The sequence below is a fragment of the Clavelina lepadiformis genome, chromosome 1 (assembly GCF_947623445.1).
Source record: "Clavelina lepadiformis chromosome 1, kaClaLepa1.1, whole genome shotgun sequence".
NCBI classification, from domain to species: domain Eukaryota; kingdom Metazoa; phylum Chordata; class Ascidiacea; order Aplousobranchia; family Clavelinidae; genus Clavelina; species Clavelina lepadiformis.
Window position 1 is genome coordinate 2,701,892 of NC_135240.1, and position 14,040 is coordinate 2,715,931.

A 14,040-nucleotide genomic window follows, 5' to 3' on the forward strand; every position below is an offset into this window, starting at 1 on the left:
ATTTACTCAGTTCCCATTTGACAATAACCTAAACGAAATTAGAAAAAATTGACCTAATATTGGCAAATACAAAAGAAATGAGCGAAACGGAGCGTGATATTAATTGACCGTGGGACAGAGAAGACGCTATGATCGAAAACGTTATAAATTATACGGTTTATACCATGGTGAGTTTAGAACTGAAGAAACAAAGATCGGCGGCCTAGAAGGTTAATGATGCATACTTGCTGTATTGTCAAGAAAACGTTCCTCAATGAGCTTGATTGAGGCATGGGTACCAGGATGCGCGTTATTACCTAAGTATCAAATACAGTGCGATGCGCAATATTACCTAAGAGTCAAATACGAGTTTCTCCGTTTAACTTTAAAGTAATTTAAATGCGGCCGTGGCCAATCAAGCCTTCCCCGGTCAATATAACTGCAAAATTCGCGTCTTCTTTGTGACTTCATTGTGGTCTGTAATGCGTGATACCGCACAAAGGAGTTGGCGACGTGTGACGACCTCAGCGCAACTGGAATGTAACAAGTCAATAGTTACCTTTATACCGTTTCCAGAATGGACGCGAAGCTACAGAATCAATGGAAGCTTCCGAATCGGCAACGGCTGCATAATGGGTCCGCGAAGGTTTCCCCTTCGCGCCTTTCCAGATTTCTGTCCAATTTTCCCACCAAACACGCGAGCGATCGTTTTCGCGCGTCTTGTGGTAAAAATAGATGCCAGTTCCCATTTGACAATAAACTGTGGGGAAACAATGACGACCAATGAACCAATGTCTAGAAATAGGTTACTAGGTTTAATAAAACCATAAATTTTACAAAAGAAATGAGAAAAATAGGGCGTAAAGTTAATTCACCGTGGGTTATAGACCCAACGATCAAAAACGTTATCAATCGTACCATGGTGAGTTTAGAACTAAAAAAACTAAGAAAGGTGCCCTAGAAAGGGAATGATGCAAAGCCTTATACAACTGACACAATTCGAAAGCTTTGTTTAACTTTTCACCCGATTTTACAAAAGGCATTTGGTAAAACGTCAGTCAACACAGTCACAGGCTAATATGCCAAAAACGTATGTTATGCATGAGACGTCAGAATCCTCGTCATCAGAGCAGTCTGACAGAAGATTTTGCAAATTTCCAATCCACGCATTGCTGTAAATCTTTGCCTAGACATTTTGTAAATGTTTTTGTTTTCAGAAGTAGCCTACTATGATACTGACTCCGATGAAAAACTCAAGAAAATTCAGATAAACATCAAACACTTCCCTTTAGTAAAGTTACTACTACACTACCACGATAGATAAGGGTAAGCTAAGGTATTCACAACATTTACCTTGAACTAGTTTACCAAGGCAAGAGCTCAATGTAATTGCATCCCATTTACATTTGGTAATAGTTACTTCGTGCAATTTTTCACTCGTATAAGTTGCGATATACATTCGGTAATTTTGACATCGTGCAATTTGATATCCGTATACGTTGCGAGATACATTTGGTAATTTTTACTTCGTGCAATTTGATATCCGTACACGTTGCAAGATACATTTGGTAATTTTTACTTCGTGCAATTTGATTCCCGTATACGTTGCGAGATACATTTGGTAATAGTAACTTCGTGCATATTTGTACCCCTGCAAATGACAACTTACAAAACTTACGTTTGTACCCGTGCTAATTATAACTAACCCTAACCTCATTTATAAAATGGTTGCACTCAGTAGGCATTTGTTAACCCTATTTAGCAAATGGTTACAATCAGCAGCCATTTGCTAAACCTATTTAGAAAAAGGTTAAACTCAGTAGCAATATGTTAACGCTATTTAGTAAATGGTTACATACAGTAGCCATTTTTAACCCTATTTAGCAAATGGTTTCACTCAGTAGGAATTTGTGAACTCTAATTAGCAAATGTTTAAATTCATTAGCCATTTGTAAAATAGCAAAAGGTTACCATGAGTAGTAACATGTTAACCATATTGAGCAAATGGTTACAATGAGTAGCCATTTGCACATGATGTTAACCCTATTTAGCAAATGTTTACAATCAGTAGCAATTTGTTAACCCTGCCTCGGTCCAACGCTCCCTTCGCTTTTCATCGAGTCGAGCGTTCAGTGATTTTGATGCCAGAAAGGCCTGGTAAAGGCAGATTTTGGTAACAGATTTCATGCACTTTCTTTAGACATGATATCTATCCTTAATACAGGGTTTTTCATTGTTATTGGCAGCAGGTTAAATTTATTTTTATCTGTTTGTGCAGAAATATTTAAGTACTGATGTCTTTTTTACGCTCTTTACATAAAAATGTATAAAATTGCAGATTTACAACAATTTATTATTTATGAAGTCTCGTATCTATATACTGATGTTCAATGTAGCTTTCCAGATCTCTATGAAAATTGTGAATTTGATGTCTCGTAGGTTGGTAGGGAATAAAGTCGATGGTGTCCAACGCCCTGCCTCGGTCCAACGATCCCTTCGCTTTTCATCGAGTCGAGCGTTCAGTGATTTTGATGCCAGAAAGGCCTGGTAAAGGCAGATTTTGGTAACAGATTTCAATGTCAATGTCAGTGTGTAAGTGTTACCTGAACATGCTTTTGTTTAACAAAAAACTTTATAACGTAACAATGCGAGCTCATTAAGTTAAGGTTGAATTACTTTGGATTGATTAAAGATGATGAAATTGGCGAAATGTCACAGTGAGAATGTGACTGCGGCATAATAAATGTATTTTTAGCAATTATTTAACCTGTGCACATTCGAGTTTGCTGTGCGTTGTATAGTACGGTACACTTTCTTCAATGGAGAAAGGAGAAATACAAAAATGATGTAACGTTTACTTGTTGTTGCTTTACATGTGATGCCATTCATAAGTGAAATTACAGTTCAGTTGAAAGGTGGAAGGGAAATTTATAAAGAATGTTTATGTTGCATTGTGCCATCGTTTAATTTCTTATCAATCTTTCCGTGATAATGTCTCTATTTTTAGGTGCTAGCTGACACATATCAATGTGTTGTTCACAGCACCATTGAAAGCAAAAACAAATTTCGAGTGATCGTGGAGCGATTTATGAATCAGACTGCTCAGTTTGTCGAACAAGCCCAGGAAACTCTCATTCCAACTTGGATAAGCAGAGTTAGTCTATTTTATTAATAATAACTTTTTAAAAGTTGTAATTAGTGACGATCATGGTAAGTATCATTTTAATTATTAATATCGATAGTTATTAATGTTGTTTCTTCCGTTAGTTATAAATTCCACCATATCGCTGCACTGCATGTTAAGGTGTATATTTGAATTCAGATTGTTGAAGAATATGAAAGAAGAATCGAAGTGAAAGGTATCCAAAATACCAAATCTTATCGTTTGTTCAAAATGCTTCGGTTGTTAATATCAAGATAACATAGAAATCATGAAGAATGTTGCATCAGAATTGGACGCTACTCGAGCGACGAGGAACGAGTCAATCAGTGATGAGGAGCAATCTTCTATCAGTCCGACTTCCCCGGTCTGTGTGCCGCCTTCGCAGCAAGTGGAAGAGACGTGAGGATACAGAGCAACCCCAGTCACTGGGTGCTGCCTTTTATGTTTGAATTCTCTTTGGCCACAGAAAAAAATATCGCTGATTTTTTCAGTCCCAGTCCTGTCCGGTCAGAAGCAGAGTCAACCAATCGCCACGCACCGATGCTTGAGGATTCCAACAAAGAAATAACAAAGTATTCACCCCACGTGCTACTCGCTTGTACAGACTGATTTTCTGTTAGAGTTTCGTAATGAAGCATTTTTTGTTTAATCACAGAGATCACCAAACTGTTGTGACATCATCAAACAAAGCACGAGATGAAGATGCTGATTCACCTCACAAGGAAAACGAAATCGCTGAGTCGAAAGATGACGCTGAGAAGATAGGACGGCGAACTCCTGTCGTGGAGAATTATTCCTTTACGTTCTTTTGTTATGGTGTACACTGTACACATAGTGGCTGTTTTTGGGAAGGTGACAACCTTCCCTCTGCTGGCGCTACTGCCATACTCACAATTGTTCTTTTTGCACGATAGGTTGACACAGTGGCGCTGAGATAATCCCAAATTTGTAAAATATGAGTTGGGCTTGTTAGATCTCAGTTTTGTTTTATTAGTTCGCATTATGTTTTATCCTCATCGCTTTCCGTCCTCTTATTTTCTTGCCGGAAAGGAAAGATGTATGGAGCGGCCGTTGGATACTTACTGGTTTGTCGCTGGTTGGCGCCCTCGTGATGTTCCCAGCACGTGTGTATTTTCGCATTGCTCGTTCACTTTACCTGCCCATTCGGTTTTGCACTGCCTGCGCGAAGGACATCAGTTTGAGTAAAGTCTAAAATTAATATTGCCGTGTGCTTTTCTTTTAATATATGAGTGAAGATATCAACCAACTGAGATAGCAACCTTCTGAGCAAAGGATTCAGCATCGTAACAGCAACGACAACCTACCTTCGCCATACTCCAACTGTTCAATAGAAAAGTCAAGTGCATAAGATACTAGACGGTCTTATTTCGTTAGACTGGTTTGTTCACCTTTTTCTATCCCATATAAGCCTTTTCCAAAATTTTCCGAGTAAAAGAAATGAACGTAAAGTTCGTACGAAACAAACAATGCTACATGCGGGTAGAAACATTCCAAAATTACTTTTGATACAGATGCCAGCACATATGTTCATATCTATTGCTAGACCTTCAGAAACTATTCAAGTATTGCACAAGAAAACACAGCAACTACTTACTCTCTCAAGAGATGGTTGCCTGAAAGAATTACTTTCTTTACTCTGTACATTGGATATCGAGAGTTTTCAGTTTCCATCCGGTTTCTTGGCTGTGTCCGCCTTGTACCATTTTTCATCGCAGGAGCTCGCCACCTAAGTTTCAGGCTTTCAGTTCAAAGACATCGCCGCTGTAAGTGATTCTATAAGCACTGGGATAATTCTAGTATAACGGTTTTATCAAAGTTAGGTAATACTAGAAGTTTTATCAGCAATGTCTAATGTATTTACGGAATTTTACCTAATTTTGAGTTTATTGCTTTAAACTTCGGTTTTGCGGTGTTTTTCGGTTTATTTATATCATTTATTTTTAAGGCATTAGGTGCGCTATATAGTTGTTTCTGTTAATATTGCCTGATTTTTGCGTGTTTTTATTTGAACCGTTTATGCGTTAAGTGTGTCAACTGGATGGCGCCGTTTGCGATAACAGTCCGACACATCGGTCTTCAACCTATGAAAAAATTCCGCAGGGTGGCAGCAAGTGACGTACACAATATTCATTAACATTGACACCTTGGTAAGTTAGCGGTAAACAATTCGGCTGATTTTGAACTTCTTTTACTAAATGTATGTTTTGCTTGTATGGCTCATCGTGGTTAAAGTTGGAATTGAATTTGTAGGATATTGCCATGGAGAATCGCAGCCGTGTCCAGACACAATTGGTTACCTGCCAATCCCCGACTGAAGTAGGTGGTTTCATGACACCTCCTAAGAGCAGTCAGAAACAGTCCATAGCGACGACGCCGCTGCCGGGACTCTGCAGCACTTAAAGACAATGGAATGCGCACAAGCATGGTCGTATTTGTAAACCTCAAATAGCACCACGCGTGAGCAGTTTGTTTTTCTCCTTTTTGTCACTCGGTGCCGCTGCTGAGAGAAGGCACATATACGAAGACGGCGGATCGAAAACACTTAGGCGTGTCTTAAAGTTTTTAGATACGGCGTTACAAGTTGCAATATAGGACAATGTGACGCAATACTCTCTGTGACGCAATAATAATCTTACGATTATCTCCACTGTGATGTCATATGCCGTGCTTGTTAGACAACATAATAATTAGCGCAATGCACGATATTTTTCCAATTTTTGTTTCCTTTTTGCCCATTTTATTCTATTACCTTTGCCATCTAGGGCTGTTGCCTTCATCTTTTTGGTGCATGGGTGAAATATTTTAAATTCAAATAGAAAAATTTTTTTTGAGTCGAAAGAAATGCATTTTTTATAAGTTTTTGGTGAGGAATTTTCTCGCAAGGTGCCAAACTCCCTTATTATCTAGAGCGGGAGTGTTCAAATGGCGGATCTCGATACGGATCCGGATCTTTTAAACTTTTTGTGTGCATCTTCCAATTAAGTCTTGAAACAATATCTTGCAGCTGTAGCACACTTCACTTTTGACTTTTACAAAGTTATAAATAAGTTGTAAGCCCTACAATGTAGGGTACATTTACATAAATAAAGCACCATGATCAAAATTAAAGTCTAATATGTTTACTATTCGTATTTAGAGGGTCATCATGTTGCCAGGTTTGACTGTGGTGGATCAAGGCAGAAATCATTTGAACACCCCTGAATTCCAGAGTCTAGACTCTAGCACTAGAAGGACTGGACGCGTCAGTTGACCCATTTTCAACATTTGTGCGTCCTTAACTTTTACCAACTGCACAGTACAGCGGCAATATTTTGTGACTTTTCCTATAATAGTGTTATGTAAGTAACTTATGAATTTCAAGTTTCTATTTTATTTATATACAAAATTACAGTGATCACTACCTAGAAGGACCACTAGCGTCAATTGACGCTTTATGACATTTCTGTACTTAAACAAGTAAATTGAAATGTCACAGCGCGTCAATTATTAATTATCAGCCAATTGTTATTCCTTCAATTGACTCATTGTGACTTCTTATTAGGTTTGAAGACAAAATGCAACACACGAATATCACGTTGGAATTCTAGAGTCAGTAAAGGAAATACACTATAGCATTGAGCTTTTGCCTTGGTAAACTAGTTCAAGGTAAATGTTGTGAAAACCTTAGCTTACCCTTATCTATTGTGGTAGTTTAGTAGTAACTTTTGTTAACCCAATTTAGCAAACCTTTAAAGTCAGTAGCCATTTGTAAAATAGCTAAAGGTTACCATGAGTAGTAACATGTTAACCCTATTTAGCAAATGTTTACAATCAGTAGCAATTTGTTAACCCTATTTAGCAAATGGCAAATTTAGCAAGGGTATTTATCAAATTTCTTCAGTTCTAAACTCACCACCTTAAAGTTGATAACGTTTTTGATCAGTACGTTTTCCTGTACCCCAATATGAATCAAGTTTGCTCCTTTCTTTTTCTTTCTTCTTCGTGTCGAGTAGATGGTTTCTTGAGTGAGTGAGCAAAATACATCATATTGTAGGGCAGGTGTTGGATAGCCAGCTGACCAGGTTTTCATCCATTGTTGTCAGACTACGGTTCCCACAATTATGGCGGTATGTCGGACAAGATGTTATGACGTGGTCTGCAGTCTGGTCTGCATTCCAAAGCGACGCGTAGCGGCTTCGGCTTCACCAACCCCTGTTTACATTCGCGATAAATGTAACAAATAAACTTTCGTCTCAACTGCACCAAGTTAGGCAATGGCGCCCATTGCTGGATGCCCTGGATGGTCAACCTGCGTTTGCGCAAGACTTGCATTTCTTACTTGGTACTTGTCGTTGTTTTAGCTTTCACGCAACATTAAGCATTTTTCTAAAGTAAACCCGACCTCTATGTGACGTTATGACATGTAATAGAACCTATAATCATGTAAGAGACCAAAAACAGTTAGAGTACAGTATAATGTTTCCCAATTCGCTAAAAAGACGCCAAAATAAATTTATGGGTTAATTTGTACAGGTGATATCACTAAGCAAATTAACGACTTTGATTATGAACCAAATGTGTTAAATATAAAATATTTATTTTGTATTTTATACCTTTATTGCAATTGTTATATTATTTTTATTTTATAATTATTTTATTAGAAATTTGCAGGTATAACGGGTATAAAAATATATTATGAATACATAAAGGAAATATTTTAAGTCTACATCTTTTGTTATTGATATTTTGACAATGGACGAAAAACCATGTTCGTCAAAAAAATTCAGGTTTTGCAGCCTAATTTTTATAGCTAACTTATCTGCATGTAGGTTAATGGTTTTTTTGTTAAAGTTAGGATAAAATGTTTCTTGTATAATGTTTTTTACATAAATCACAGTGAAATAATCCGTTCTTAGTATAACGTATCCCTTTTTGCAGGAAGAAAAATTACATGTACTGCTGTTTAGTTTGCCAGGCAGCTCAAGGAACACAAGTGGCTTCGACCGAAAGTTTTATCGTTTTTTAACTATTTTCAAGTTAGCCATAGTCGTTGATCAGATAGAGCTCAAAAACAGTGTACAGTACAGTATAATGTTTCCAAAATCGCTAAAATGTGGCCAAAGAAAATGTATAAATTAATTTGTACAGGTGATATCAGTAAACAAATTAACGACATTGAATATGAATCGAATGACTGACATCGAGATGGCTGACTTTGTGACATCAGGTATTGTACACTAGCTTGTGTAAATGACTTCGCACTTATATAACCAGGTACGTGAATTAAATAATTTGCTATTCGTTTCTAGGGGAAGAGAATTTTGCGGGAAAGAATCGCAAAGAAGAGGACCAAAAGCAGTCTGACCTCCGTTTGAGGAAACATCGTGTTGGTTGCATTTATCGATAAAATAATAAAGACAATGTCAATTTTACTGGCAAAAATAAAACTTACCGATTTAATCCTTTCTCTGCAGGAGGAACAAGAAGTTGATAAAAATAAAAAAGAAGAAAATTACGACAACGTCGTGGGCACGGGGAATGGACATGCGTTGTCGGAAAACGCTACATTGGATTGTTCTGAAGTAAGCTGGCTTTGGACATAAGTCTGCATTTTGAAATTTTTCATGTTGTTACGACTAATTATTATGAGTAGGCGAAATTTTCTTCCATAGGTTTAAACCTGGCAAATTTGCTTTCAGTGCTTTGGTGTATATATCTCAGCGGGTAAAATAACATACCTGTTCCGAACATAATGCTGCGTCAGCAAGGTGGCCATGGTAGCCAAATAATAATCCTGTTTAGCAAATTGTTACGCTCCGTAGCCTTCTGTTAACTTTGTGTGGCAATTGGTAACGGGAAAAAGCTAAATGAGTGATTTAGTCTTTTAAGTCACGATATGATGTTGTCATCATTGATCAAATGTATTGCTGTATATAACGGAGACCCAGGTTCACTAATTACGTAATAATGCCGAGTTCGAAAAGACCGATAATTAATTTATCGATATCCTAAAAAACGAAATACGTTGACAGATTTTTTTTGTAACTTCTTCAGGGATTTGGAAGGCGTCTTACGTTATGGAAGGTACTCATCTGGCAAACCGGTTTTGCTATGTCCGTAGTGATTTAATTCTTTAAGTCTGTGCAACTTGAAACTTATGGAGTAATTTCACCAGCCTAATTCGCGCAATTAATTGACCGATAACGTCGAGTTCAGTTCGACTCATAAAACGTATGGCGCGCACAGTGACGGCTACAACGAAGAGTTGTTGTACACGGGAGCAATGTTCCCTCTATTTTTTCACGAGTCTGAGCAAACACAATAACTACCTGAGCGGTCCCTTGGATTACTGTGAGCAACATCAGACGTGCCACGTGCGCACTGTGGCCATTATTATGCGTTTATTTTATTTTCAATTCAGGTTGGATTTTTTTCTTGTGCGCAGCACAGATCTTCTGTGCGCGGAGACCGTGTCAGCAGTGCGCATTTGCGCAGCTTAGAGGGAACATTGCATGGGAGTTGTCACATAGGAGCCAATTTCTCACAAATAAACTTATCAAATAAAACGCATGATAAATGTGATTTGATACAATGACTTAACTGATGCATAAACAAACATTTGCGGTTTGGGGTTTGATTTGTCAGCTAAAGAGAAGTTGCTGCAGCGCTATCTAATCAAACAATCGTTCTCATTATTCTCATTTCTCACAACTAAACTTATCAAATAAAACTCATGATAATTGTGATTTGATACAATGACTTCAATGAAGGACAAACAAACATTTGCGGTTTGATATGTTCAAGGTGGGAAATCTATGCTTCGGCATTGATTTTGCATGATTTACATGAAATACAAAATATTTACATGATTAAATCATTAAATGCATTAAATGCATTAAATTTGCATTAATTGCTGTATGGTACCAGTTGTTTGTTATCGTCATCAAACAAAATAACATCCGGTATCTGATATCTTACACATATAATTTTTACAAAAACAATCGCCATCGTTCTGGATCATACGAGGAGATGCCCAGTTGTTCGAGAATACCAGGTATATCGTTGCAAACTTGCAATATACCAGCATATTTTCCTCTGAAAAATAGGGAAGAAAGAGTTCTTCTCTTTTTCGAAAATAGAAACCTTTACATATTAATCTAGAACCGTTTTTTTCTTGAGTTTGGAGGCTAAGAGCTGAGCTTCTTGCTTGGACAAATCTAAATCACGTAATAAGTCATTCAGTTCTGATTGATTAAACTGCTGAATAGCTACTCTGGTTTCAACAAAAGAATGTTCAGATTCTGTATCTGTTCTTTTATACTCCATTTCCATAACCTCTTCCCTTTCCGATTCAGTTTCCTCACCTTCAGAAAATGTAAAACCACTAAAGACTGGAGGACAGAATCTTTCAGAGTGCGGAACAGGTCGTACAGCTGATGTTATACTTGGATAAGAAAGCATTAGTCGGCTCTTCCTGCCAATTCCTTTCATATTTACCATGCAAAAGTCGCAGTCAGTCGTGTGATCTTGGGGTTCACGCCACACCATTGGAATGCAAAAAGGCAGACTCTTCCGTTTTCCTTTTGTTCAGTCTTTGAGCATTTCTTCGCAGTTATGGCACACAATATGTGGAGACCATTTCTTATCTTGATCGCCAAGATGTAAGCTCTGTAGGCAGGCTTCACGAACGATGTTATATTTCATCTTTGACGAAAAAGCGTGTACACCCTACTCATATAACAAAAAGAATCAGGTTTATTTTTGCATTTACGAGTGTAAAATAAAGCTTATAACCTATCCTACAGCATCTATCCGCAATACCTCGATATAATAAAACTGCTTAGCTTCTTAAAACGCCCTTAAACAGCAGTAGGCTACAACTTAAAAGAGCTTAAAGTTTTTATCTGAAACACTGGTACTGTACCATACACACTAAATATGAGCCAGAAACGATAAAATTTAAATTTTCTATTGCATAAAAACTAGAGCATGCATAAAAAAACTGATTGCAGATTTGAAATCAGCATCCCAAGATAGTGTAGAATCAGTTGAAAAATCTTATGCAACAAAAAATAAAAAAAAATTTGTTGATCAGTGAATTAATAACAAGTGATCCCAAAGACTAATCTGTAAGTTTCGTTGCTTGCGATTACTTGTAGGCTTGATCCATACTATATAATACAGCAGAACATCAAGTTACGCCCCACATTGTCATATTTCGTGACCATCTTATTGCAGTGAAGTTACTGATTCTTGTCACTGCAAACGGAGCCCATTTAATTAAGACATTCTTAATCCCGTTTCCACTTGCTTTATTAGTTATTTTGGTTTAGTTCCAACTTCCAACTTCAGTACTACATTGTTTGTTTGATTATTTTTCAAAGATCTTCCGATTAATCTTACGCGTAAGGCGTCGTTGTCAAGCATCGAGCCATCAACTTACGGAATGTCGTCACCTTCGAGTGAGGTTAATGATAAAGGTAAAAATAAATAAATAACATCACTTTTCGTTACAATAAAGTGTGTCATTGCCTCTGCATTATATGCCTATACTACAGGGCCTATAGGCTATACTTGGTTATTTTTGTCTATTTTTTGATTTTCGACTTATTTGCGTCATTTTTTGTAATGGTTGAGCAATGCATGACAGATAAGACACACAAGTTTAGCTCAAATTCAGTGTATACAAATTCTTCCTCCCATTCCGTTTTAAAAGTTCTATTTTCCTCTTCATAATTTCTCTTTTTGCAATAATTCCACAACAACATTTCTTGGATAACCTCGTTTTGCAATTATTTATATAACCGTAACCCACACTGAAAACTAGTTCAGCCCTGATTTTTCTTTACCAGCAAATTTTTCTTCTGGGAAAAGGAATGTTGACACACTTGGCAATAAAAAGATCAATCTCCATTGTGGATTTTGATATGAGCTTTTAAATTTTGGCTTTGGGAAAATGACTTGACACAAATTTGGCACTGATAAGGTTTATCACCAGTGTGGATTCTCATATGAACTTTTAAATTGTTGCTTGTGGTAAATGACTTGAGGCAAACTTGACAATGATAAGGTCGCTCACCAGTGTGGATTCTCATATGAGATTTTAAATGGTCGCTCTTGGTAAATGACTTGAGGCAAACTTGACAATGATAAGGTCGCTCACCAGTGTGGATTCTCAAATGAGCTTTTAAATGGTTGCTTGTGGTAAATGACTTGAGGCAAACTTGGCACTGATAAGGTCGCTCACCAGTGTGGATTCTCATATGAGCTTTTAAATGACTGCCATCTAAAAATGACTTGTAACACACCTGGCATTGATAAGGTCGTTCACCAGTGTGCTTTCTCATATGAGTTTTCAAATTTCCACTTCTGGTAAATGACTTGACACAAACTTGGCACTGATAAGGTTTCTCACCAGTGTGCATTCTCATATGACCTTGCAAACTTCCACTTGTGGTAAATGTCTTGAGGCACACCTGGCATTGATATGGTCGTTCACCTGTGTGCATTCGCATATGAGTTTTTAAATGTTGGCTTTGAGTAAATAACTTTTCACAAAACTTGCAGTGATAATTACGCTCTCCAGTATGAGTTCTCACATGAGCTTTCAAACTGCTGCTTTGGGTAAATGACTTGTCGCATACATCGCATTGATAAGGTCGCTCACCTGTGTGAGTTCTTAAATGTTGTTTCAAGTTGCTTTTGCGTGTGAATGATTTATCACAAAATTTGCAGGAAAATGTCTTTTCTTGTCCTTCTTTGTCGAAAAAGTCTTGTGAAATCCCATCACTGATTGATTTTAACAAAACGTCAACTGGCATACCAACTACTTGACGATCCATTGCGTTATTACTTGTTATTATACAAACTTATAACCTATTTTCTGAAAAGAACTTAAAATATTTGAAGGTTTTATCGATAGGAGTAAACTCATATAATGGGTAACTCATTTAATAAAAATATTCAATATCAATAATAGTTTGCAAAATTAATTACAGAGTAAAAAAAGCAGTGACTGTCACATATAAAAACGAAAATCAAAAAGGTTCCCTGTAGTTTGCAAACTGCCAATTTGGATAAATGTCGATAAGATCACTCACCAGTGTGAGTTCTCATATCAGTTTTCAATATTGCTACTAACGCAAAATGCCTTGTGGCACACCTAGCCTACCATTCGTGTTACTTAGGGCTACCATATATCCTCTTTTCTAAAGAAAAAGGATTTTTGCTCAAAGTAGGCCTACATGCTACTGAAAACGTCAAAATGTCTTATTTTTTACATTTTTTGCTTTTCTGCTTATATTTTCAACACAATTATGCTTTTAAGTGACTTTTAGGGTTAAACGACAATTAACCGTGGAAAATTTACCGCAAATAAACTAAACAAACGCGAGGACAACTGTCCGTCACAACTGACCGTGACGTAAATTTACCTAGAACCAACTGACCTTAATTCATATAATTTGATTAAACACACAATGCTAATATGCGTGAAAAATAAAAGCATAACGTTTGATAGCCAGCTGACCACGACCAATTGTCGCCAGTGATTTTGTTCACGGTCAATTTACGTGATCCCGACTTTTTGGCATGAGGCCTAAGTCAAGTGACATTTCGGCGACAGATTGAGGTCTAACCATTTTTGTTATCATTGTTTTGATTTAGACAACCATAAAAGCTAAATAAAGCTAAGCAATAACGCCAAAGAAATATATTGCGTTATCTGATGAACTGTGGCAAAAGTATCTTTGTTTCAGAAAAGGACGTAATGATTTTGAACCTGAATGCATTACTTGTGCATATGCGTATAGTTATCCAAAAACATGTTATATATTCTTTAAACGTAAAACTCTATTTGCATTGTAGTAGCTGGCGAAATTGGCCTATTTTTAGGCGAT

The 14,040-nt window shown here is 37.1% G+C and overlaps 1 protein-coding gene across 1 annotated transcript; it reads right to left on the minus strand.

Moving 5' to 3' along the window:
• Positions 1 to 12,045: 12,045 nt before the first annotated feature.
• On the minus strand, positions 12,046 to 12,984 carry LOC143444174 (uncharacterized). The gene is made up of 3 exons (XM_076943309.1): positions 12,947 to 12,984; positions 12,619 to 12,841; positions 12,046 to 12,396 (listed from the first exon to the last, which is right to left on the minus strand). Exons 1-3 carry the CDS (start codon positions 12,982 to 12,984, stop codon positions 12,046 to 12,048), a joined length of 612 nt encoding a protein of 203 aa, XP_076799424.1.
• Between the last annotated feature and the right edge of the window lie 1,056 nt (positions 12,985 to 14,040).